At 35.1% G+C, this 24472-nt stretch overlaps 1 protein-coding gene across 2 annotated transcripts in view; it reads right to left on the minus strand.

Annotated features, from left to right (window-relative positions):
- LOC135414597 (leucine-rich repeat and IQ domain-containing protein 1-like) overlaps positions 1-18530 on the minus strand; it is a 30908-nt gene extending 12378 nt beyond the window's left edge. The window contains exons 1-13 of one of the 2 annotated variants that reach the window (XM_064655532.1): positions 18365-18530; positions 18028-18134; positions 17380-17542; positions 16075-16186; positions 15048-15118; positions 13776-13878; positions 12889-13094; positions 10903-10977; positions 9504-10715; positions 8536-8688; positions 7213-7363; positions 3056-3249; positions 2019-2146 (exon numbers count right to left, since the gene is read on the minus strand). In XM_064655532.1, coding sequence (XP_064511602.1) covers positions 2019-2146; positions 3056-3249; positions 7213-7363; positions 8536-8688; positions 9504-10715; positions 10903-10977; positions 12889-13094; positions 13776-13878; positions 15048-15118; positions 16075-16186; positions 17380-17508 — 2534 coding nt within the window. In that variant the 5' untranslated portion in view covers positions 17509-17542; positions 18028-18134; positions 18365-18530. The remainder of the gene's footprint in view (positions 1-2018; positions 2147-3055; positions 3250-7212; positions 7364-8535; positions 8689-9503; positions 10716-10902; positions 10978-12888; positions 13095-13775; positions 13879-15047; positions 15119-16074; positions 16187-17379; positions 17543-18027; positions 18135-18364) is intronic. The other variant, XM_064655531.1, reaches the window with a different exon arrangement.
- Between the last annotated feature and the right edge of the window lie 5942 nt (positions 18531-24472).

Raw genomic sequence — 24472 nt, forward strand, 5'->3', positions numbered from 1 at the left:
TCTATAGAACATCAAGTTACTTAGGCTATAGCACACACATATGGAGCTGCTTAAAAGTGTACATAAAGTGAGTGCACCAGAGCAGGCTACTGAAATGCCAGGAATTTTGAGGCTTTTAATATGAATTTAAGGCTATCCTGTCCTGTTTGTCACAAAGATCTGAGACAAGGTATAGATACATCAAGGAAAGAAAGGGAACTGTTTGGGAAGGAGATGTATGTTTATTTTCAGCACATCCAGTGTGTTGATGCAAAAATATGTGCTTTCTCCCAGTGCAGCAGAAGAAATTCAGTGGACCAAACACTGCATCTCAGCTTGGCTACTGGAAAACCCGAGCAAGCACAATAATGGACATTAAAAACTGTAAGAACATGGTATAGGCAAGTGACATAAGGCACATCCACATGGTCAATACAGCACAACCCAGATCGAGAGGCGGCATTCAAGCTAAGCCTGAGACCATGCTCAAAAGTCCCTAGCAGGTCCATGAGGTCTCCAAGGAGCTTTGCAAACACTTTATTACAGGATAGCTACGCTGGAGGAAGAGGAGGAAACTACAATATAGAGCCGCGTTATTGTGTGTTCCACAAAAAACCTAAACACAACAAGGGGGGGGCGGGGAAGAAGCAAAGAACATGAATTAAATCAGTGTGTGCGATTCAAAATCTAACACGTAACAAATAATGCTCTTGTCAATCACAGGCAGGAGGCACCTTCTCCAAACTCCAAAAGAATTACTAAGAGACAGAATCCTAAACCCTAAAAGCCCAGGTAGGAACTTGAAGATTAGATTCTGTAGGTATTATATTTACATGTGGCACTCTATATAAAGAGTAATTCACAATAGATGATATGAAAACGACTTGAAAAGTTACATAAAAATGTACGTTGTATATACTTAAATAATATTCATTTTCCATGAAGGACATTCCTTATAAGAACAGGACTCAATCTTATAGATCTTTTCTCCCACAGGCTTCCAGATCCAATTGGCCCTGCTGAACTAAATGTCACATAGGATGGGATTCATGTGTTCAAATGTAGACACCTACATACGAGCTGGTCATTTTGTCTGTGTTAACAGTCAATGAAGATGAACAGGCACTTGTAGGGTATGATTAGTCTCAAAGCAAACAACTAAAATTGGCAGATGAATCATCCTTTAAAAACCTCTCCTCCTCACTAACAGGAGAGTAAGTGATTAGTTCAAAGTGTATACTCTGTATATGGTATGTAACAGAGTATATTCTACTTGTTTAGCTGAGATAAATCTTGTTCAAAGCAAGTGTAGAAAAATAATTGATATTAATTTAAAATTCATTTTACTTCTAACACACTGTAAATTATAATAAATGTTTCTTATTTTTTTAGCAGAATTTAAATTGAGAAAAGGGGATGGGGAAAATAAAAATGTTGACTCCAGGATATCTGGTCATTCTAACTCTAAAGATGTATAGATTAGCTTAGAAAACAAACAGAAAGCAAATTACAGAGTACTTGAGTCCATGATGTAGTTTTATGCCTCTTGTCTTGATCTTTCTTTATTTTATACCTTTCAAACTGAACCATAAGAGTGAAAACATACTTATTTTGGAGGGCATTAACATATGTATGTAAAATAAAAAACATTCTTATTTGTCCTTTCTAACTCTAGTACTTGCACTTCCAAGTCTGTTTTGAATAAGCTAGCTGTGAAATAGGAAGTTTGACAGACATACTCTAGAAACAATTGCTAAAGAAAGAAAAAACCCCACCACGGTTTTAACGATGCCATAGTGCTCAAAAAATATTTTCACATAGCATCTAAAAGAAAAAAAATTAATTTCATAGTTAAAACTGTTTGAAATTTTCTTAGCTAGAGGTACTCAAAGTAATTCCATGCCAACTACATATTTTCAAAGAATATCTCAAAGATAGTAAAATTTCAGTCACATTGAGAATGATACTTTTCAGACAAGTGTTATGTTAGCAAATTCCTCTCTATCAGTTTTGTATGTGGAAGAAGGTTTCTTGCTTACCTATTTTGAGACAGAAAAAGAATCTGCAATAGAGGCAACCAGTAAAAAGAAAGCATTCCCACAGCAGAAATGCTATTGTCATCCAAATATAGTTCTCTTAGTAGAACATGATTTTCCAGTCTTGGAAGCTAAACAAAAAGAGATGGTTATTTAAAATTAATATAAATCAGAGAAACAACAATGAAATGCTTACCAGATGCTTTTCATAAATCATTACTAAATACAAGCCAAACTCACATTCTGGATATATGTATCCTTTCCTTAATATGTATGTACCAGTTGTCATACATAATCTCTACATATTGGATGGTAAGTATTTTTTAATGTCTTCTAACAAGTTTGAATAGTCAATATAAATTAATTTTAAAAAAAAGGTCAAGAGCCCAAGAGTCACAATCTTATTATTTTATTCATGTAGTTATTTGCTGCCTATCAATGATGGTTTTCCTCTCTCAAATTCATAAGAACATAATTGTCAGTAAATATGATTAAGTGCAGAGTTAGCAAACAATTTTCCTATTTTAAATGCTGCAGCATTTAAATATCAAGTCTTGGAGAATCAACATACATCAAATCAGCCTGATTTTTATCGGGCTGATAATAATGATATTATTATCATTACATATAAGTAATGATAAAAAGTAATTACTTGCACATAATGACAATTATATCATCATTATTATCAGCCTGATATAATTATCTTATTATTATAACATTACGTATAAGTAGATAATAATATTTTGTTACATTTTAAACAAAAACCAGACTCAAATAAAAAAACTCTGAAGGATAGACACTATAAGCAAAGGACAAACCATACTTATTGAGGGGTCGATTATTCCAAGGACTTAGGAGTAAGAAAATACTTAACCGCTAGCCATTTGTATATCAGAAAAATTTCCCTCTAAGAAGGGAAAAAAAAAGTTACCAAAGAGCATGAAAAATCCCACACCAATCAAAGAGCACATGATCAGAATGCTGAAAATATGACTGTTAACAAAAATGTTAACAATAGCCACTAAATCCAAAGCTTTTACCTCCTGGAGATTATTGCCTTGCAACTTCAGAACTTGAAGAAGGCCACAATTCTCAATGTCTTCAACTTGTGTGAGATGATTAAAAGAGCAGTCTAGGTAAATGAGAGTAGGCACCTCACAAAGACCTTTTGTGCTGATTAACTGATTATGGTCCACAGTTAATTGCTGAAGATTTTTCAGTGACTTCAGACCATCTGAAAATTGAAGATTTAAGCCACAATCAAATAAAAACCTCTTTGTTGTATTTCAAGTATTAAAAAACCTCGGAACTTTCTGTATATTATCTCTAGTAACAATTAAGATTAGTTCTCTATAATGTTTAAAAAGAATTACTGTATTTTGACTCTATCAAATATACAAAGCATACAGTTCATAAATTTCTGATCCTGTTAATCAATCAATCAATAATAACAGGTCATAATCTCTTTAGTACTTCTGTTGGATGAGAGCATTCTTTTAGCAATAAACTGTATTTACTATGCTTTAACCACTTTATAACTGCTCTGAACTCTGTGAATACTAATGGCCCATTTAAAACCATCCACCAGAATGAAAATACTATATTTAAAAGTTAATTTTCATAATTTCATTTTTGTTTTTTTTCTTTTAATGTATCAGCAAGGTTAGAAAAAAAATGTGTTAAAACTTAGGCCATCACCAGCTTGATTATTAAAGTTCATCTTGTTTAAGGAATTATGTCATAAAATATTTTTAATGAAGAAATTTATAAAGACAATTTAGTGCCTTTAAGAATAAAGCTATACTACTATAGCCATTATACTCTCAACAAATTTACTCCTGCCAGCCAGTCTAAACAGTAAGAATGTGTGTGATGTCTACCCAAAAAGCAAAGGAAAAGGTTCCCATCAGCATCTGTTTGTTTCACAGAATGTTACCCAAATCATCCTCCTCCAACAGCAGAAATGACACTGTCTTTCCATGTTAGATGTTCTGCAGTGGCACTGATGCATCTGACTTACTATAGGTCCAAACAGCTTTTCTGTATCTCTGGAGTAAAACTGCTTTGAAGGGACACCCTTCACAAAATGCATCTAAAATTAGGAACTTCTGAGTTTTTCTTTCATGTATTCTTCACAGGATTATTTGAGGGAATACTTTATCTCATCTCTATCTCACCCAAAACTTCCCAAGTTCCCACAAGGAAGCTGAGTGAGCTTTACAGCAGTTAATTACTTTCTGATTGTCCTCTGAAAAAAAACTGGATTATGAAATCAGAGATAAGTTTTCACCACAGAGTACTGAGAACAGAGAAGAGGACTTAAAAATGAAAAAAAAAATGATAGGGAGAAATATAAAGTAAAAAATTAAATAGCAAAACTAGCAGTACATTTTAAAAATCCCAAATATAGGCCTTCAAGTAATTTTAATTTAAAAATGGAAAGCACCTAGTGAAAAAAATACAATTGTCTGATATTAAAGTGATATAACAAAATATCACTAAATATAACAAAAATATCCCATAATTTAACTTCAAAACTGTGCTTCAAGAAATAAATATACAATTTTTTAATTATTCTGAAAGAATTTCAGACATGCCCATGACATACTATCTTGACTGCAAGATCCTGGTCTGTAGTTTTCTTTTATGCTTGGATAAAAATTAAAAAGGAACCAGCACCATCTAGCGGTTTCAAAACACTTCTGTTTCAGAGTATGTTAACAGCTCCCAAGACCTCCTCCTAAGAGCAATCCTTAAATCTCCACTTTTCAATTACCACCATTGCAGTACTAGAAACTTTAAAAGCACTGTATGAGCCTGGAGTGGGACAGAGAGGAGAGACTGAACACAGAGTAAGAAAAGGCAAGGAGGTAATACAGGATCTGGAAATTTCCTATTCTACATGGGGCACAAAGCACCTATTTTACATCTTCTCCTCATTTGAGTGTTATTTGGAACAGACAGGCCAAAGCTACATACAACAAGATCACAATCCATTCTGGAATTATCAAACACAGTCCAACAAAAACATACAGAAGAAAGAAAAATATAATACGAACAGATGGTATTTCAATGTTTCTTCTGCCCCCATGCAAAATTAAATATAAGCATGAAGGTCTTCTGCATATTTCCAGAAGATATTGTCTGTTTTACATATGATGCATCAAACAACAGCTATAGTACTGTAAAGGAAAAGCATTTTGTTGACAAACATATGGTTTCAGCAAAATTTGAGGAGAACCTTTATATAACTAGCTCTTCACAATTTGCAAAGTGCAGCTGGAATCTGTTAGCTAGGGACTCTATCTTAGCTACTGATGCAGTTCTGAAGTCACTTCTATGTGTGACAAAGGTGAATGATAAGAGTAAAAGCTGACAGTGAACATAAATATGAAAAAAAGCACATAAGAAACCTCAAACAACAAAACCAAAACTGAAAGGTGTTTGATTTAAAAAAAAAAAATCTTTGTGCGGTCTTAAAAAGAGTAAATCCAAAGCAGCATTTATGACTATCCATGGCGATGCATTGCTATTTTTGAGCTGCAAGGATTTTAGCCAACATGCTATGGCAATATAGATACCCCATAGAAGCATATTCAATGATTCCAGTCAAAATGCTACTTTTTGCAGAAGAAAACTTTTAAATAAAGCATTCATCTTCCAAATACAAACATATGCACCAAACTTCAGTGTATTACTGCCACACTTAATTTGCAATTGTGTATTCTTAAGTTGAAAAGCATAATTGAGACTATTTCTCTCAGTGATACTTTTAAGGGGTTGCTGGCAATTCTAATTTTTCCCCTACTGATGCTATACTTCAATGAGAGGAGTTAAAAATAGAAATCATATTATGCTAGACATTTCCGACAATAAATTATTAAAACTTAAGTATTACAAAACATAAATAAGCCTTACTGCACAGTACTGCAGCTTCCAAAATTGCCAAGGGACATCCTGCAAGATTTACAGATGTAAGGGATATGCTAACTTCTTAAACCCCATAAATCCATTTTTGTGTATTCTATGCAACTACTCACAACCAGTATGTTATTGTGTGAAATAAATCCTGTATTATGCATCTGTTTTAACCAAGCATCCTCAAAGTAATTCTGGAGAGGAGTAAAACAGATTTCAAGATGACTTTTGCGAACATTTATTTACCCATTTAAGTTTGTTAGAGACTTGGTAACTGCAGCAGTGCACTGCACAAAAGAGAAAGTACAAGAGGATTTTACACCACTTGGCCTGTACAAAGATACCACACTTCACACAGATGCCACATTCTTAAATGTCATCCATTAATACTACGTAATTCTTACAGTACTCTTGGAGACATTTTTATCAAATTAAATAAATCTGCATAAGAACTTATCAAGCAACATTTGCCACAAGGATACAGATAAAGATTTTAAAGCATTTTATTTTACTGTTTCTCATTAGGGTACGGATATGCTTTTACAGTAAACATTGATTTGCCAGCACTTGGATTCTTAGGTATCTTCATGAATATTAATATCTGCACATGTTAGCAAAAAATATTGAAAATATCAACATTAAAGCCTCTACATCTACAGATATTTCTTTTACACTTTCCTATTTCCTGTTTTCTTTGCCCTTGTCATTTACCATGGAATTGCATTATCCATGTTCATACTGTTCCAGTCTAATTTTTTTTTAGCAGTGGAAACTATTTCTTTATATAAATGTCTTATGTGAATGTGTTTCATCTATAAGCTTAATTATTGTACTAAATTATTTTCCTGCTGTCCAGCAGACTCAGACAGACAACACGATTTCTATATAACTACTTACTGTGTCAGTCAGGAACACACTGGAATTCTCTGCAGTTGCAAGGCTAGGGTTTACATTCATTATGTCTGTAGATAAACTGAACTCAGGCTACTCACTTATTCCAGCTGAGTTAGTGCAGATAATATTAGTGGCCATTCCAGAAAGATTTTAATTCTCTTTGGCTGACAATAGCCAACCTGGTAGATGGAATACATGGCAATAGCTAAGCCATACTACAAATATATGTGAAGTTAAGAATGCTTTAAAATGAAGGTTTTTTTCTAAATGTGTCTCCTCGCTCTCCTTGGGCTTAGCAGCTGACTGGCTCTGAATCCAAGGGGAATATTAATTCTGAATATAAACTGCATGAATATTGTTATACAAATTGGAATAATTTTCTTACCAAATCGAGTGATTCTATTGTAGGAAAGTTCAAGATTTTGAAGATTTTTGCAGCCATCTAAGCCACAAACTGATGAAAGATGGTTCTTATTCAGAATGAGAATACAAAGATTTTCTAGATTTTCACAGTCAATTATCTGAATGTTGTTCTCCTGCAATAAAAGAAAATGAGCATATTAAATAGCACCTGAAGTGAAATAGTAGTAAAAATATGGCAGATTGCCATCATTGCTTATTTTTATTCTAAACATCTACCTAGGAGTAAGGGCATCTGTTTTTTCCATTAGGAAAATAAAATGATGAGTCACAGAAATTGCCTTTTGTGTCCTGCTGGAATAGAATAAAAATATCTTTTGAACTTCATTCTGGCTCTGAAAAAGCCCAGAAGTTGGAACAAAAAGTGTAAAAGTTAAGGACAGAGTAGTCTTTTCCAGATGTGCTTTCCTAGCTTCCCAAAGCCTGGGAGACTGAACTAAAAACTGCAAAGAAACCATCATATTTACTAGATGCTAATGAAGACCACTGTAATTTTGCTGGAATCCTATTTACTAATAGTGCAAGTCTGCATTTAGAGGTATTTTGGTCCCAAACATTAACAGTGTTCTAAGCTTATATTCTTCCCTCGAAAGATCTTGCTTTTTTAACATCCCCCTCCCCAGGTCATTTTAATAATGCCACCTCAAAATTTCTGTTTCACTAGTTGCTGTGCTTGGTCTTTTCTTCTTCTTGTGAATTGGTATTGTTAAAATCCATGAAATTAAAAATTTGAACAAAGCTGTTTCATGTAAATTTTCAAGTTCTGGAATGAAGATGCATCACAAAGAAAAAGCTTTCTTTAGTCATTAAACAAGGGCATGTAAGACACTGTGCAGTAGTGAATACCTAGACATTATGCCTCTAGTGTAACTCACTGTGCTGTTCCTTGTTAGTAATTTTAATTAATATTCGAGGTGTGTATTGCAAAGGACTCTTAATGCTACCTATTCCTGCTCAAGCTGAGCACCTGCTATGGTGAACAGCATCTGCCCACTCATGAATCAGAGAGACTGAGGTAACAGAGATCTATCACTGTGCCAACCTAGCGCTAATCCTAGACTGATATTTTTGTAGTACAGTCAATTAATTTGCAGCATATAGTTTTTTGTTATATGCACTGCAAATCTGCTGATATAACTTTGTTCACATTTGGAAATATTTTGCTGATACTCCTATGGTCTTAAGGCACTATAAGTAATATACAGTTGGACACAACTATACAATCAACTAAGGAGCAAAACTGGTAGTTTTCCCCACGTTACAATAAAGAATCAAATATCCTTGGTACCTCCACATTGATATACTTAAGGTCTTTGCAGCTACTTAGTCCTTCCAGTGAAACTAGTCCACAGCGCCTCAGAGCCAAAACTTGAAGATTTGAACACTCAGATAACGTTGAGAGGCTACAAGCTGGCAAATCTTCAAGCATAAGTGTTGTAACCTACATGCATTTATTGATAAATAAAATTAATTTTTTATATATTGAACATTCATGGTACATCATCATATTATGGTCATTTTCATTAAGACGAAAAAGAGACCAAAACTAAAATCTACTAACGCTTTAGAAAATGCAAGCAACTTATGTTAATCTTTTTGTATAGAAAAGGATGAAAATGGTGGGTTTGATCTGTTGAATGGGAGAAGTTAGTATGAAAACAATTATCACAGTATCATAAATAATGAGTGTAAAAGAACAGACAGCAATAGTTCAGACTAAAAATGTTTATAGTCGAGTATGTCATGTTAGAGTGGATAGCAAGATGAGAGCACAGAGCAAGCATACAGTGATAAGTTAGGAAGTGGTAAGAAAAAGAAGTCCTGGGAACCAGGAGATGTTCTTTATGGCAAAACATCACCTACAAGCTGATCAGTAATATCTTGCTTCTAGATCAGACTAGTCCTCTCAAAACTCTGAAGGGGCTAGTTGAGTAGGAGCTGAAATGTGGGCCTTCATACAAAGGCAAAACCTTGTTAACTTAGCAGACAATAGGAGCTCTTGCCTTTTACAGGCTTAAGGCACTATCAGTCATCTGAAGACTAATAACACACCAGTCTGCTCCACGACACTCACAGGAATTCAAAAGTCATTGTCATTGCCCTTATTCTGCACTTGGGCAAAGGAAGTCTCATAAGATCTACATCCTGATCAACAATAACCTCCTTCTCTTCCAAACAGCATTCTGCTGACATACCAAATCAAAAAAAAATTATAGTATAGTCTTCCATTTCATTCTAAATCTTCCATATAGTTACCTGCTGCAAGGTGCTCCAAGGGCCACTATGAATTATCTTTTCTGCACTTAATGGAGGCATCTTGCTAACTGAACTCTTCCTTGGTCGTTTTTTTATAGTTGCTTGCTTTCTTTGGTTTTCTTCATATATTTTAGACCAAGATTTACATGTGTTCATCCAGTTTATTCTCTTCTTTTCAATACCATCAGGAAAAATTAGTTTACTGGAATACTCTGCTACATCTTGAATTTTGTTCAAGGTGTCTCTGACTTCCTCATTAGCATTTTCCACTAGACACACAGTTTTCTTCGTTGTTTCATACTGAGAAGATTGATCTTCAATTTCTCTATTACTAGCATTTGGTTGGTCATCTGGTGGACTGCTGCATATGCAGTTTGCCTTATTTTCTACCATGTCATTAGCTCCAAAGTTAAGAGATTCATTCTTTGAAGTATGATTATTTGGAGCTTCATTAAGATAGCTAGTTTGTGAGTAATTTTCTTCTATTTGTGTTACTGGATTCACATATATATTCTCATTATTTACCTGAGAAGAATGTTCCTTCTCAGAGCCTAGCATACTTTGTGTTGGTGTCAAATTTCTTTCTACCGGAATCATCCAATTATTTGTTTCATCCATCATTTCAACACGTTTTTCTTTTTGTTGTTCCCCTTGCTTATTTAGTTGCTTATTTTTTTCTCTTATTACTTTTGTATTTTCTGTGTGATTATAATTTTTTATGTTTTCCTTGTTATTTTCTCCACTTGCACTCATCACAGCTTTTACTATCTTTTGTCCTAGTTTTGTCTGTTCTTCTCTTTTTATTTGCAGTTGCTTTTCTCTTTCCAGTCTCAGGTTTTCTTTCTTTTTCTCATATTCCTCATGCCTCTTCACCTGTTCCAAATATTCTTGTCTTTCAAGTTCTTCTTGTCTCTTTTTTCCCTCTTCTCTCTTAAGTCTATTTTCCTCCATTAGTCTCTTCAGTTTTTCCTCTCTTTCTTTCCTTTCTCTCTCTATTTCTTCTAGCATTTTCTGCTTCTTTCTCATTTCATATTTCCATTCTTTTAAGATGGGAGCATATTTTTTACGGACTAAAAATGATCTAAATCTAGCTTGGATTTTCACAGTAGCTATATTCTGTTTTTCAGCCAATTGATGTCTCTCTTTTGCTTTCTGCTCTTCCAAGGCCTTTTTCTCCTCTTCCATTTGCAACTGTAGCTTCATGATCAATTCCTAGGCCAAAACAATTAAGATAGACTTCAACCACTTTTAAAATGATGTTGGTACATATTTATGGTGGTTGGTACATATTTATCATTAATAAACAGGATCTGGTACATTAACTGTTCCAGGATAACTTTTATTCTCAAATATATGACAGTAATCTCAGTCTTTTGACAAAAGCTCATTGTAACTTTACCTCTTGCTGCATCATTTTGTCTCTCCAAGCTTTTTTTTCTTTCTGTAGCTCATTTTCTATTGCAGCTTGGCGTTTCTGCACAACAAATTAACATAAATGAATATTGTACAAAACACCCTCTCTCCAATCTCACCCATCTTCTTGACTTTCCAACAGTCCACTGCCTGAATTTAATCCATCAGTCCAATGCCTGAATTTAAATGAGAAACTCAGCTGTGTGTGGATTAAACTAAACAATGGGACACTTGCATCAGTAACGAAGATTTGGACATGTACTGAGAGATGCATATCTTCAGAGAGTTAGTGTCTTGGTACTGACCCAAACAACTGCCACCTTCCTTCTCCAAACTCTGTACTACTACTGAAGATGAAAACTACACTGACAAAACCATTCAAAGTATAGGCAGATAACAGAAACATATCTGAACAGTAGTAGGAACAGTGTCTCTTTAATTGCACTGATATGTACTGATAATATCAAAATCTTTAGAATGGCGATTTTGTTCAGTAAAGCTAAAGAAATTTTTTTCACTGAAATTGTTTCTCAATGGAAAATTGAAAGTTCACGTCTACTTTCTCACTATTTGCAAATAAATAGCATTTCCCTCTTTGCCCAAGATAGTCTCAATCAGAAAAAAGAAATCTACACTATCTAGAATTACATCTGACTGAAAGTTAGCAGACAGTAACTAAAAAACAGAGGCTGATCTAGAACACATGACTCCTGGTGGAACCAAGATATATCAGTATCAGCCAAATCAAACATAGAGAAGGATATGAAGAAAGTATAAACAAACTAGCACTTCCAACTTGGAGCATAAAGTCTCACAGGTTTCTAAGTACTGGTTTTGATAGATATTCAGAAGCAAGCAGTTCAGACAACAGGAGACTAGACATCTAGATCCTTCTGTAATGGGGGAAGATAGTCTCTGTCACCTCCAAAAAGAGTGCTCTAGCAACATCAATACCAAAGTGTCTAAAGGCTGCCATGCCCCACTTGGTCTAGAGGAAGAAAGCCATTCTACACCCAAAAATGATTTGTGACACCAAAGAACCAAGGTGGCCTATCAATTTTATGGCCTGTTGAAAAGAGAGCTATAGCAGACATTGAACTGGCCTTCAGAGATCAAAAAGGTCTTTTCACTTACTAAGCCCTTCCCTAATTTTGGTGACTTGAATTACCTTGCTAGGACCAAGACGCCCACTTTTTCAGAAAGCCACAAATTAGTTACCTGAAAATGTAGCGTTAATGCACCTCTCAAAACACAATTATTTAGGCTAAATAATAAAATGCTGTGGCCTCACAAGTATAATATCTGAGTGACATTTCTTCATGTTCTTATACTCTTTTGTGGAGAGCTATCAAATTTTATCATTCAGTATGCACCACAAGCTATAGGAAATAGCTTGACTAGATACTCTGAGAATGCAACCAGTCAACATGTTCTGCTGTGGCAGAACTCAGTAGATAAAACCTGAGTCAATTTCCCAGGTAAAGACAAGAAAAGGAAGTATTGTACCTTTTACCCAGATGGAGCACAGCGCCAGCATTGCTGAACTGAATGATTTTGGTTCCAATTACTGCACTTAAGTTTTTACATTTAAATGTGAAACTGGGGTGGGAGGTCCAAAGTAGGTAAGTTTTTTCTATTAATGCACAGTGACGATTTTTCATTTGTGATTATTTCAGCACATCTCTTATTCTCGGTACTTTGGCTGTTGCCATAATATAAAAACTTTGTAAGGGCAAAGTTTCAAGAATAATTTCACATTTAGCACAGCAAATTCACTTGCTGTTGATCAAAGCAGTAAACACATAAAACCCAATGGATTATACTTAAATATGTCTTACAAATCACTTTGGTAAAACAAGTAGACAGATTTTAGAGCAGTCATATAGTGTGGGACAGTACTCTCTCTTTCACATTAGATCTTGAATTCAGATAGTCTAGATGGGAACGGATTGGTTTCAATATCATTAATTACCTTATGAAGAAGGTCTAACTTTACTCTTTCAGCCTCAAATTGCTCCAGGTGCTGTACCCTTCTTGCGTGTTCTTCTTCATTTTGTTTTTCCCGTAATTCTCTCTCAGCCTTCCACTTTTTCCTCTTCTGATCTTCAAGTTCAAGTTCTTGTCTACACTTTTCTTCTACTTCATGATGAGCAAGGCTTATGCTCATTTCAAGACCAGCTATGAATTTGCAATCAACCAAGCAAACCTGCTTTTTAATTTTCTAATAAGCATTGGGGGACATTAAACAGTCTTATAGTACTTGACAAGGAAAGGATGCTGTGCTGATACAGCCAGCAATATATAGCCCCAAGGAAATCAGAACTACAGCATGAGTCCTTTGCATCAGGGACGTCTTATTATTATTTTGCACACTTACTGACTCTGCAACTATTATGCTTATTCTAACAATGCATATTGCAGGATTATACAAGATGTCTTCTGTGGCTATTAGTGAGGCTTTTACAACTCATACACTCCAGCTCAACTTATCCTAAAGCCACGGAAAAGGAAACATTCCCAGCCAATGTGACTACTAAAAAAAACCCAAACAAGCTATGGTCAAAGCAGAACCTGCTTAGTGCCTCCAATCTGGTTTACAATTTTTATTAATAATTATTTAAATAGTTTTTTGGGTGGTATTTTTTGATACAAATTCCTATGATGATTTTGTCATCCTGAAATGAGACAAAAGTACAGGTGTTTACTCATGTCCAATTTATCAAGTACCAAGCCCTGCTGTATAATGTAATGTGCAATTCTTTACAAAAAATGTTATGATACTTATGAAAACAGAAAAGCAAGAAATAGTGATATGATGCTAAAGATCAACTCAACCAAATGGCTAATATGTTTGCTTACCTGTAAGTAAGTGGTCATCAGTGACCAGTTCATCACTGGTGGATTGACTATAACTAGGTGTTGTAGTAATCTGCAAGACTTCGTTTTCAATTTCAGACAGTATCTAATACAGTTTAATATTGTTATAAAAAAACAAGAAACAAAATTTAAAAGCAGAACATTATAAAAATCTTCCAGAACATGGATAATCTTTTTATCATATACGAAACTTACAACTGACTGGAATCCTCACACACTGATTAATGCAAACCTGTCAGTCAAACTATGGTTTTCTAGAGTAATAAATTCTGCAGTATTTCCCAAAACGCATAATATTTCTATGTGCTTTTTAAAATATAATTTACACTTTGACTTGGAAAAATGAATATTTTGCATTTGGGATTTATTTTACTTTCTGTGGAACCAAGCACTATATTTACACATTAATACTGTTATGCACATTGGGGAAGAACTAGTAACAGAGTAAATGTTTAAGAAGTCTGTTTCAAAATAATACTATGGACACAAAGATTGCTATATTTGTTTCATTGTTATTTACTGGCAAGTAATCTATTCCTGCTCATTTATCATTCATTCATCACATGTTTGGGGCATATATTAATATTTGTAATGCAGCTGAAGTCACATGAAGTAATTGTGCTGTCCTAAACAATGGTCTTCTGAGAAAAAAAGAAAGATGTTTGCAAGAGTGTTCACTAATAAAAGCCAGACGACAAATTAAAAGTGATTAAATTCAGTTTTATGTTTTTCTAAGAACTTCAGCGAGTTATTCAGCCAAATCCTACGAAAATATAGAACTGATGTTCATAACTCTTGTGTTGTCTTTGAAAGGCACAGACATTACTGTCTACATTTTCTATTAAATTATGGAATATATTAGGATCAAGATTAATAGTAGCACATCTTCCTGATCATAAAAAAATAAGATTAGAGAAACTCAAAAGTGTTATCATACTATTCTTCAAATAATTAGCAATAAAGGATTATTCACTTTTATTTAATTTTGTTGATTTTTGTGCTCAGTATCTCAAGGATTGATACAGAGAATTTATTTTAAATTTTAAAGCTTATAGACATGGTGTATTACAGATGATGTCCCAGTTTTAAAGAGTTGTATATACAAACTCATCTTAATGCCTTATGAATAGTCTGAAACAAATAAATTGAACACATTTATAGGTGTCCTTAGGAGGTCACCAAAGCAAGTGTAAGTTATCTAGATTATTTAATATTAATTTTGTCCACTATAAATATTGTATAAATAAAAAATACCTTTTCTTTAAATTGTTCTGGATCTTCATTTGATTCAGAAGTATGACAAGAAACTACTCCATAAATGTCATCTAAAGAAAAAATAAATATATAATTTAATTCACAGAGAGAAAAATCCCTTACCAGTGCTCAGTTTTAGTCTGTACTCCTTAGCTACTCAATTTGTTTAATCTAAAATAAAGCTGGGGTTTTTTTCCTTTCCTTCTCACCCAGTTTTACTTAAATATATGTGGGAATCATTTATCTACATTACAAGCAGCAAATATGTGTAACAGAAATACACACAATGGTACTGTAAGAATACAGTGATAGCACATATGAAAGAGAATTCCACAGTATGGAGCACAGCAGAACATTTTCTGTGCAGAAAAATACAGTAGAACTTGTACGAAATAGGTCAAAAACTGACAAAGAACTATAAAAACAATGAAAAAGAGTAAGATTGCATTACAAAAAAAGGATAAAAAGAAACACTCATCAAATATCTAAATTTATAGACAATATTGAACTTCTGTTCATGAAGACTATTGCACTAATGGAACAGACGATGCCAGCTCTCTGGCATATGAACTATGAGCTTGGCTTCAGTCACACAGCTGACAGCAATATTGTTCCCAATTACAAGGTCATTTATTTTAATGCTAGCTTTGGCATCTCTCAAGACAGACTTCAAACATATCCTATAGGGGTCAACTGTGAACTCTGAACTTCAGTTCCTACTGACTTCATTTTAGATTTTCATGAAGAGTCTGGGTCAGGCCCTGTTTCAGAGAGTGATCTTCCAACTTGCCTCCTTTAGCACTAGATCAATTTTTGAAAATTTCAATTCATACCCAGATGTAAATTCTGGAAGATAGCGTTGAATGGTTTTATGCCTAGAGATTTTCAGCGCGTGTTCAGAAGCCGACGGAATAGATTTCACAGCTTGCACTACCTAAAATTTTGCATTATTTTACTAATGATTTTTAGTCGAACTTCCACTGGCAATACAAGGTGCACAAACATTTGAATTGTGATCCCTGCTCACCTGTAGTTTGTTCATCTTCTAAGTCTTGCAGTATAAGCTTTTCAGCATCTTGATTGCTGCTCTTGATAAAGTTTAAATAGGAGAGAACTGATTCTGGTAAGCCATCTGAAATCTAGAAAAACATGACCTTTGACATAAATTCTACATTTTCATCTCACAGGTCTGACAGAGGTAAATACTTGACATGTAAGAATGTAGTCTCATTTTGGCTTCACCTATAAAGCATCGATGGAGATTTAATAGCAACTGCCACCAAAATTTTTCCCAATTTCTACACTCTTTCTATTGTCTTACCACCCACTGAAAAATTAATAATTCTAATTTTAATTACATTCTAATCAAATTTTAGTAACTTATTTCTCACTGACATCAGAAACATGTTTCAATTAACATTGTGTTTATAACTGTGTTGGACCAAGAAGTTAAGGAAAAGGATGAGACAAAAATGAACAAATAACTACCATGCACAGGATCTTTTTCTTTAAAATGTTCTTTAAAAAATAAATTAATTTTAAATTTACTAATGTTTAAGGTATGCATGTAAATCCAATGCTTCAACTTTCTTTATTACATAGAAACCTTCTATGCAAAAGACTGTCTTTTTCTGCAAGAATTTGGGAAAATGGATTGCCTTCTCTCAGTTGTGCAAATTGTGGTAAACATTGCTGACATTCAGTATGTGAGTGCACAAACACCACATACTGCCTTTGTGTATCTTTATGTCATATCAAACATGATTTATGGTCACATATGACCAATATTGTCTACCCTAATATCCTACAAACCAATCCTCTTGCTATGAGTCCGAAAGATAATAATAGCTGAAAAGGATCCAAATAATTAATTATATTTCAGAGGAAAATGATTCCCCAAAACAAGAAGTCTTTCAAATAGAGGATTTGAAGCACCCATTTAAATGAAATTAATATGTGTAAGCCTCATAAGGAATCTCATAAGACATTCTCCTGTAAGATTTTAAATACAGATTTCAATGAAGAATCATTGGCTTATTCATCCAGATTTAATCCACCTCTATAGCTTCGATCAAATCTTCCAGCTCCAGAGGATTCTGAAACAAAATGTCTGGGTCTGATTTTCTCACTTAAGCAGAATACTGATATTCATCTCTCTTATTGTCCTGTCACCACTGGAGGTTCACTTTCCATGACGTAATACTACCGTGACTACAGAAGAAATCCTCAGGTTAGATATGCCAGGAGTATGTTCATTCATCCTACATGATTCCCAATGCCAGCAGTACTTTCAAGTAGCAATAGAAGCAGTTTTAGCTCATTGAATACTTACTGTCTCACTGTCACTCAAGGGTTCGTCTGATACCTCTGTGTCAGGATCATCTGCTTCAAAGGACGTAACGCTGATTCTGCCTAATTCAATTTCTATTTCTTTTTCAATTCCTTCAGTATTTTCTGACATTGTACTTTCCACAGTGTCTTATCTGTTTTCAAAGCTACACAAAGAAAATAATACTTTTCATCACAGCATGAACAAAAATAGTCTTCACTTAGCCTACTTTCATTCAGATGTATTTATTGAACAGTTGGCTTAAAACATGAACATCTCGCTCCATAACAACAAGTAAAAACAAGAAAAATATTACCTTGTGATAGGAGAGTCCCCCTCACACTACCACTCAAAATTTTGCAAATTTTATGAAATTTCAACATTAAAAACCTCTGCCTGCTCTCTACTGTTTGTGAACAGTATCAGCGCCATGACCTAAGATTCACAAGGAATTTTTTTCAGCCCTATAAGCTACCAAGGAGAAAAAAAGTTTTGAACAATAAATAAGTATTAACAATTACAAAATAAGACTAAGAATCCAGAAAGCACTCATAGAAGTTTTAATGATGCAGAGAAATGGCACAACCCACAGAAGAACAAGACTTGTGGATGGATCCAGGCTAGAGGAAAACGGGTTCTCCGTCATCCCACCTCCCTCCTTGCACAACTCCTGCCCCTTTTCAATCAAGGGACGTGGGAGGCAGCCCAAGATCCGCCCCATCTGAGGCAGCGAGCAGCTCCTGGTCCCTCGCTGACTCCTGCAGCAGGAGACAGAGCGCGCGAAGCGCACCTCAGCCGGGACGGCGTGAATCAGACCTGGCGAACTAAAACTACACATCCCAAAAGGCATCGCGGCGGGAGACAGCCCTGCCCACTGCCGCGTCCCGGGAGGAGCCGCCCCTTTGCATGCTGGGAGCTGTAGTCCATCCCTCCGGGCACCCACCGCCCTCCAGTCCCGCTTGTCTACTCCACACACCCACTCACTTACCGTTCACCCCAGACTCTCCCGGAGCCCCCGCCTGCCCGGCCGCCTCCGGAGGTCGGCCAACCCTCCACTCTGAAATCCCGCGGCCGCCAACCGCGGCCGGTCAGGCGCTCCGTGCGGAGAACGAGACGACGCCGCTGCGCCGCCGGGAGCGTCACCAGGGCAACGGGAAACAGCGGTTCGGACGGACAGCGGGAGGAGCCAAACGTCGCCTGGAGCTGCCGTTTCCTGCAGGGGCGGGACGCAGCGTCTCCCAGCGTCGAGAGGAGCACCTCGCAGTATTTTATTCGGTTTTTTGTGTTTGGTTTAGTTTGGTTTGGTTTTGGTTTTCGGTTTTTTTGGGTTTTTTTTGTTTTTTTTTTTCGTTCTTTAGTTGTTTGTGGTTTTTGTTTGTTTTTTTTTTTTTTTTAAGTAATAGACTGGAATTTAGTCTTCGCAATAAATTGGAATAGGCAATTAATCCTGGGAAAAAAAAAAAGGCAGACCAAAGACAAGTTGAAGGTGGATTAAAACACTGGGATTTTGCTTCCTGGTTGCCCAGAGAACTCCAGAGCCATGAAAAATGAAAACCCACCAGACATGTCTTCTGTTCTCACACGCTTGGAAAGCGGCTTGGAAAGGCCAGTGTCCCACTGGCACTGGTAGCTCCAGGGTGGTCAGCCTGGCGAGGCAGGAGGGGTGCTCACGGAATCACAGAATGGTTTGGGTTGGAAGGGACCTAAAAGATCACCTTGTCCCAACCCCACTAATGTGGGCAGAGACACCTTCCTCTGGACCAGGTTGCTTAGAGCCCCATCCAACGTGGCCTTGAACACTTCCAAAGATGGGACATCCATAACCTCTCTGGCAACCCATTCCAGTGCCTCACCGCCCTTCGAGTGAAGAATTCTTTCCTAGCATCTAATCTAAATCTCCTTGCTTTTAGTTTAAAATCATTCCCCCTTGCCCTATCACTGTCTGCCTGTGTAAAATGTTCCTTTCTGGTCCAGTGAACCAAAAGCGATACAGGGCAGGCAGGGTACAGATAATATCATTTTAGTGTGTAATGGTGTTCATAGGGAAAGCATATGACCCTGAGACTGATGAGGACTATCAAGATGCAAAGACAGGTATAACAAAAAAAATCAAAGCTGAAATGTAAAGTCAGGTTTTACATAGAAAATGTGCATTTTGGGAGCAATGGGAAGGATCTGACAAGAATGGTAGGGGTTTTCCTATCTACAATCTTTAAAATAAAGTGAATGCCTTTCTGAAAGACTTATGGATGTTAAGTACAAAATATTGGATTCAAGGGCAACCCTTTACTGTTTCCTCACTAGTGTTATGGATGAGTAAGACATTTAAATATTAAAATAATGGAAACACCTATTTGAAATCCACCCCTTTACAGAATCATGTAACTGGTGAACTTTTCGATCTGGTCAAGTTTTTAAGCACTGATTTGAATGTGCATTTGGTATTTGTTTTGTGAAGGTGTTATGCTGTGACCATGGTGAATGAAGACCATGTCATGTATTTAGCAAACAACTTTACCAATAAAAGAGACATTTCTGTAGGCCTGTTGCCTGTATCCAGGAAGTCAGGGCTAGTCAACAGAGGAAAACTTCTCTGTTGTAAGAATGTGGTTACACTGGACTTCAGGAAGAAATGTATCACTATTAGACTGTGCTCTTTAAGGTAGGATGTAAATATTCAATGCTGGTAAGGATTTTCTCATGTAGAAGCAATATTATAAAATGTAAGTAATTTTATAAAGATAATATTTCTAATTTTCAGATAGATAATTTAAGGTAAACTGAATTATTATTAAAATGACTCAAAATAAAGCTTTGAAACTACAAAATTATTACAACAGAACTATTGCAGATGCCAGTTTTCAAATAAAATATGTAACTGTTCATGGTTTTTTCAGGTTTTTTTTAACTAGAACAATACATCACACCAATTTTTTAATACAGTCTGTTTTTGAGAAGCTTACTACACCTTTCTTCACTGTGCAATTCAGCAACAGAAGTTTTTTGATCCAGGCAGGCATTGAGGACTTTGACAGTGCAAGCAACGCTTTTGTTTGCTGAATCTTTTCTTATGAAAAACAAATTTGATACATATGTAACATATGTTTTGTATCTAAAGTTGTTAACCCAAGAGAGTTTTTGACTGCAGAAGCTTCGTATTTGTCATCTCTTCATGTCAGCTGGTATCCTTAATAATTAGCAAGTGTATTGAAGAATACAAGCACAAGTGTGTGCCAGGCTATGTAACTCTTGCCATATAAATCTTCCAAAATACGTGCTGCTTTCAAATGTTTTTAGCAGCTAAAAAGAAAAAAAAAAAAGCTACAAAAAAAAAAAAATGTGTACAATGTAACATTAAATGCAATTGAGACCAGACACCATCTTGATACTTCTACAGTTGCTACTATTTTTTGTTCAACGTATTAAATGACTGTTTAAATTTATAAGACATTATCTGAAGAAAATAAATACCATTGTAATCAATATGCTTAGTTATATTTGTTTCATATTGAATGCATGACTGTATTTTCAGCTGTGATTCAAAACTGAAAACAGAAGAACGAAAATAAGAGATAAAACACCAATACAGAAGTACTATATAAGTGTCATCAATGGAATTTTCTTGGTTAAAAAAAAAATCTGTTTTCTTTCTCTTATTTAGCAGCTTCAAAATATTTTTAAAGATGTTTTTAATTAAAACAACAATCTTCCTTTTTTTTCTTTCCCAGGCTCTAGGTCTTATGCTTTTGACCTAGCCTGTGGCTTTTATTTGACAGGAACAATTTTTTCAGTGTGTTATATGAGTATAAATAGAATTTTTCTTTTGTTTTAAATAATTTGTTTTAAAAAAATGTCCCATCCCTGGAAGTGTTCACGTCCATGCTGGATGAGGCTTTGAGCAATCTGTCTAGTGGAAGGTGTCCATGCCTATGGCAGGGATGTTGAATCTACGTGATCTCTAATGTCCCTTCCAACGCAAACCATTTTATTGTATGGTTCTATGTAATCAACAGAAACAGTAATAGATTTTCATTTTCACAAGGTGGCAGTATTGGATTGAACTGCATAGTTGTAGGGTTTTTTCTGTTGAGTACATTTTCCATCATTAGACGGTATGATTATCAAAATAGGAGAAAACATATAGCATTAATATCTACGATTTATATATTCTTATAATTTATGCAATGTAATTATTTCTCCTGATGGAAAGCTTATAGATGAATCACTGAAAAACAAATCACCTCTATTCATCTTTTCTGCATTTGACCTGCATTTGGCAAGATTATAGATCCTTTAGGTAAATATTTGGGTAGAATGAATAAAAGTTTAAGAGCTTGGGCCTCTCTGTATGGACATTCCTTTTTCTGAGAGTGTCTATCAATTTTTTTCACAGAAAAGTAAGTTTTTGGTCACATAACTACAACTGTGCTCTTAAAGGCTTGACTACCTAGGCAATGTTGAGAAGCATCAGTTCCAAACTGATGGGATGGGAAGCATCCAGTGCAGTAATTCTGGGACAAAGCATTTCAGCTGGAAGTAATAAAAACCCCTTCTACTTCCTATATCTATGCAAAAATGATTGATGTGGAAAGGAGGAAGTGACCAGTCACAAAGAGGGAGGATAGCCTGAATCTGAGTCTGAATTTGATGAGAACTATATCTATGTCCCTGTAGAATTTGCATATGGGATAATAATTTTTGGCAAACACAAAAAATCTGTAAACTTGTAATTGTTTTCTGATTTCATTGTGAGTGGTTCACATTGTTCAATTGAGGATGTTCTGTTTGCATCTCATATGTTGTTAGCATCGTCTGAATTTATGAAAATATATTTTTTTCTCTCTGTGACTGTAGGTATAAATAATAATAATACTCTTTTATCATTCCACTATTTCCCTCCTTTCAGTAATAGCATTGAAAATATTTAATTGTTTTTCTGGAGTAAGTTTTGTAAGTGGAAGTCTCAGAAAAAAAAAAAAGGAAAAGAAGTAATAGTACAAATGCACTGTGTTACAGTTTCTTCGGGGCGAACCAGCTAGTGACATATATTTCTTGTATATTACTTGGCATTGGATTTGTTAGTACTTTTACATCAGCCATGGGATTCCTTGGAAGAGTTCTGGAAATCAAATGTCTACTCATTACAGTAAGTGTAAATCAGTCTCCAACTTTCTTGTAAAATAAAAGGGAATTTTGTGTGCATGTAGACCTACCTGGAGACTCCATATTTATATAGAATTCCTGATTTTCAAGGGAAGAACACTTGGATTTCTGAAAGATGGCACTGTAACTATATATTATCATCACTTTGATTACATATTTTTCCTCTGTCTTTTGTTTATTGTCATCCCTTTGAATGATCTGTTTTAGACTGTGAAGGCTGAAGCAATGAATAGTGCTACTGATTCGTGTGTTAAGCACTACAATATTCATTTGTACAGGAAAGAGAGAAGCTCATGTACAATAACCAGCAACCTTGTTCCTTCTTCCTTCCTACTACTGCCTAAGCATGTAGTGTTTACCTCACAATTTATTAGACAATGAAAGAAGTGTCTCATTTTCAATGTCCATGAAACCATCTAGTATCACAGTATCTAGATACTGTAGGTAAAAATTTGTTATCACTGAAAATGAGCAGAATCAACTATCTTTTTATTTTGATTTTGTGTCTTATAGCTCAAAGGAGTCCTTAAATAGGCATGAGACTTAGATACCATTATAAAGAAAATAAAGAAATAAGAATTTTCTTCAGTGAAGCACAGCTGCTTAATAACAACTTTTGTTCTTCACTTCCAAGAAAGTTATGGCTACATCTTTAAGCCCAACACAGTGAGCTGTGCTTTGCCTGAAGCCTGCCTCTTAGATGGTGATGTCACTTTCTGCAAGTTTCCAGGAAAAAAAAATCTTACTTTTGTTGGAATCACTCTAAATAATAGTCACAAATGTTTATACATGACCTTCTGGAATTTTTTATTGTATTACTCACTTTTTCAAAATAACTTTTGGCTTTTTTTCTAGTATATGAGTTTTCAAATGCTGGTGTTTGTTACCCAGATAGCAATATTGGTGCTGATAATTATGAAGAAAGAAGAGGTATGTACATAAATTATGTGAAACTACTGATAATTTCAAAATTGTTTCTTTCAATTAATTAAAAAAACCTAATAGTTGGTTCTCACTGTATACTGTATTATCATTTTATTGAAGTTGAGTATTCTACATGTTGACTTAATTTCAGGAATTCAGCATGGTTCAATATAGTAAAGGGGAGAGCATGGAAATATATTTCCAATTTCTCTGCTGTAAAATAACTATACTCTTCCTATTCAGGAATGTGGACTCAGCAGTGGAAGAGACAGCTTTATTCCTTATTAAGGGATGACCCAGGTAGTCCTTCTTTCCTAGGTATCAGCAGAGGTGGAAGAAAGTATTTCATGCTAAGCTGTGTCTGCTAGCAGGTGATAGCAGTAGTCCCTTGTGCAGTTGATAGTGGAAGTTATTGGTATCATGGTATGCAAAGTATACTAATGAATTACTAACTTTATTGTTTGAACCTGTGTTTTAGGTACAAGCAGAGATCTAATTAGAGAACACTTATCTTTGGTTTTAACAACAGGAAGCAACAAAAAATACCAACGTAGCTGTTGTCACTAGTAACTGTTCCACTTTAAAGCTCTATTTTTGTGCATGTAGCAGCTTCAATAGCTTAACCTCACAGTATTTTATGGAAGGTAACCTGTACTGGATCCGTACTGGTCTGACCACTTCTCTATTCCATAATTTCAAAATCTGTGATTTAAAAAAACCTCCAATGACAATGTTCTCATAAGTTTCATGCAGTTCTCCAAAATCTGCTGCTATTCAGACAGAGTACAGCGCAAATAAATTAGTTTTACTCCTTCAAAGTGCATCTATATAATCAAAATTTTTTTATTAAATGTTGATTTATAATGATGGAATTGTCCCTGTTTTATATGATGGTTTTACATACTGAAATATTTGAACTGTCAGGAGTGGTGCATTCTGGAGTCAGCAATTTACGCTAGGAAAATTGATTGAAAGTTTGCAGTTAAATTTATTTTATATCAACAGTAAT

Source organism: Pseudopipra pipra, chromosome 5, assembly GCF_036250125.1.
Source record: "Pseudopipra pipra isolate bDixPip1 chromosome 5, bDixPip1.hap1, whole genome shotgun sequence".
Taxonomy (NCBI): domain Eukaryota; kingdom Metazoa; phylum Chordata; class Aves; order Passeriformes; family Pipridae; genus Pseudopipra; species Pseudopipra pipra.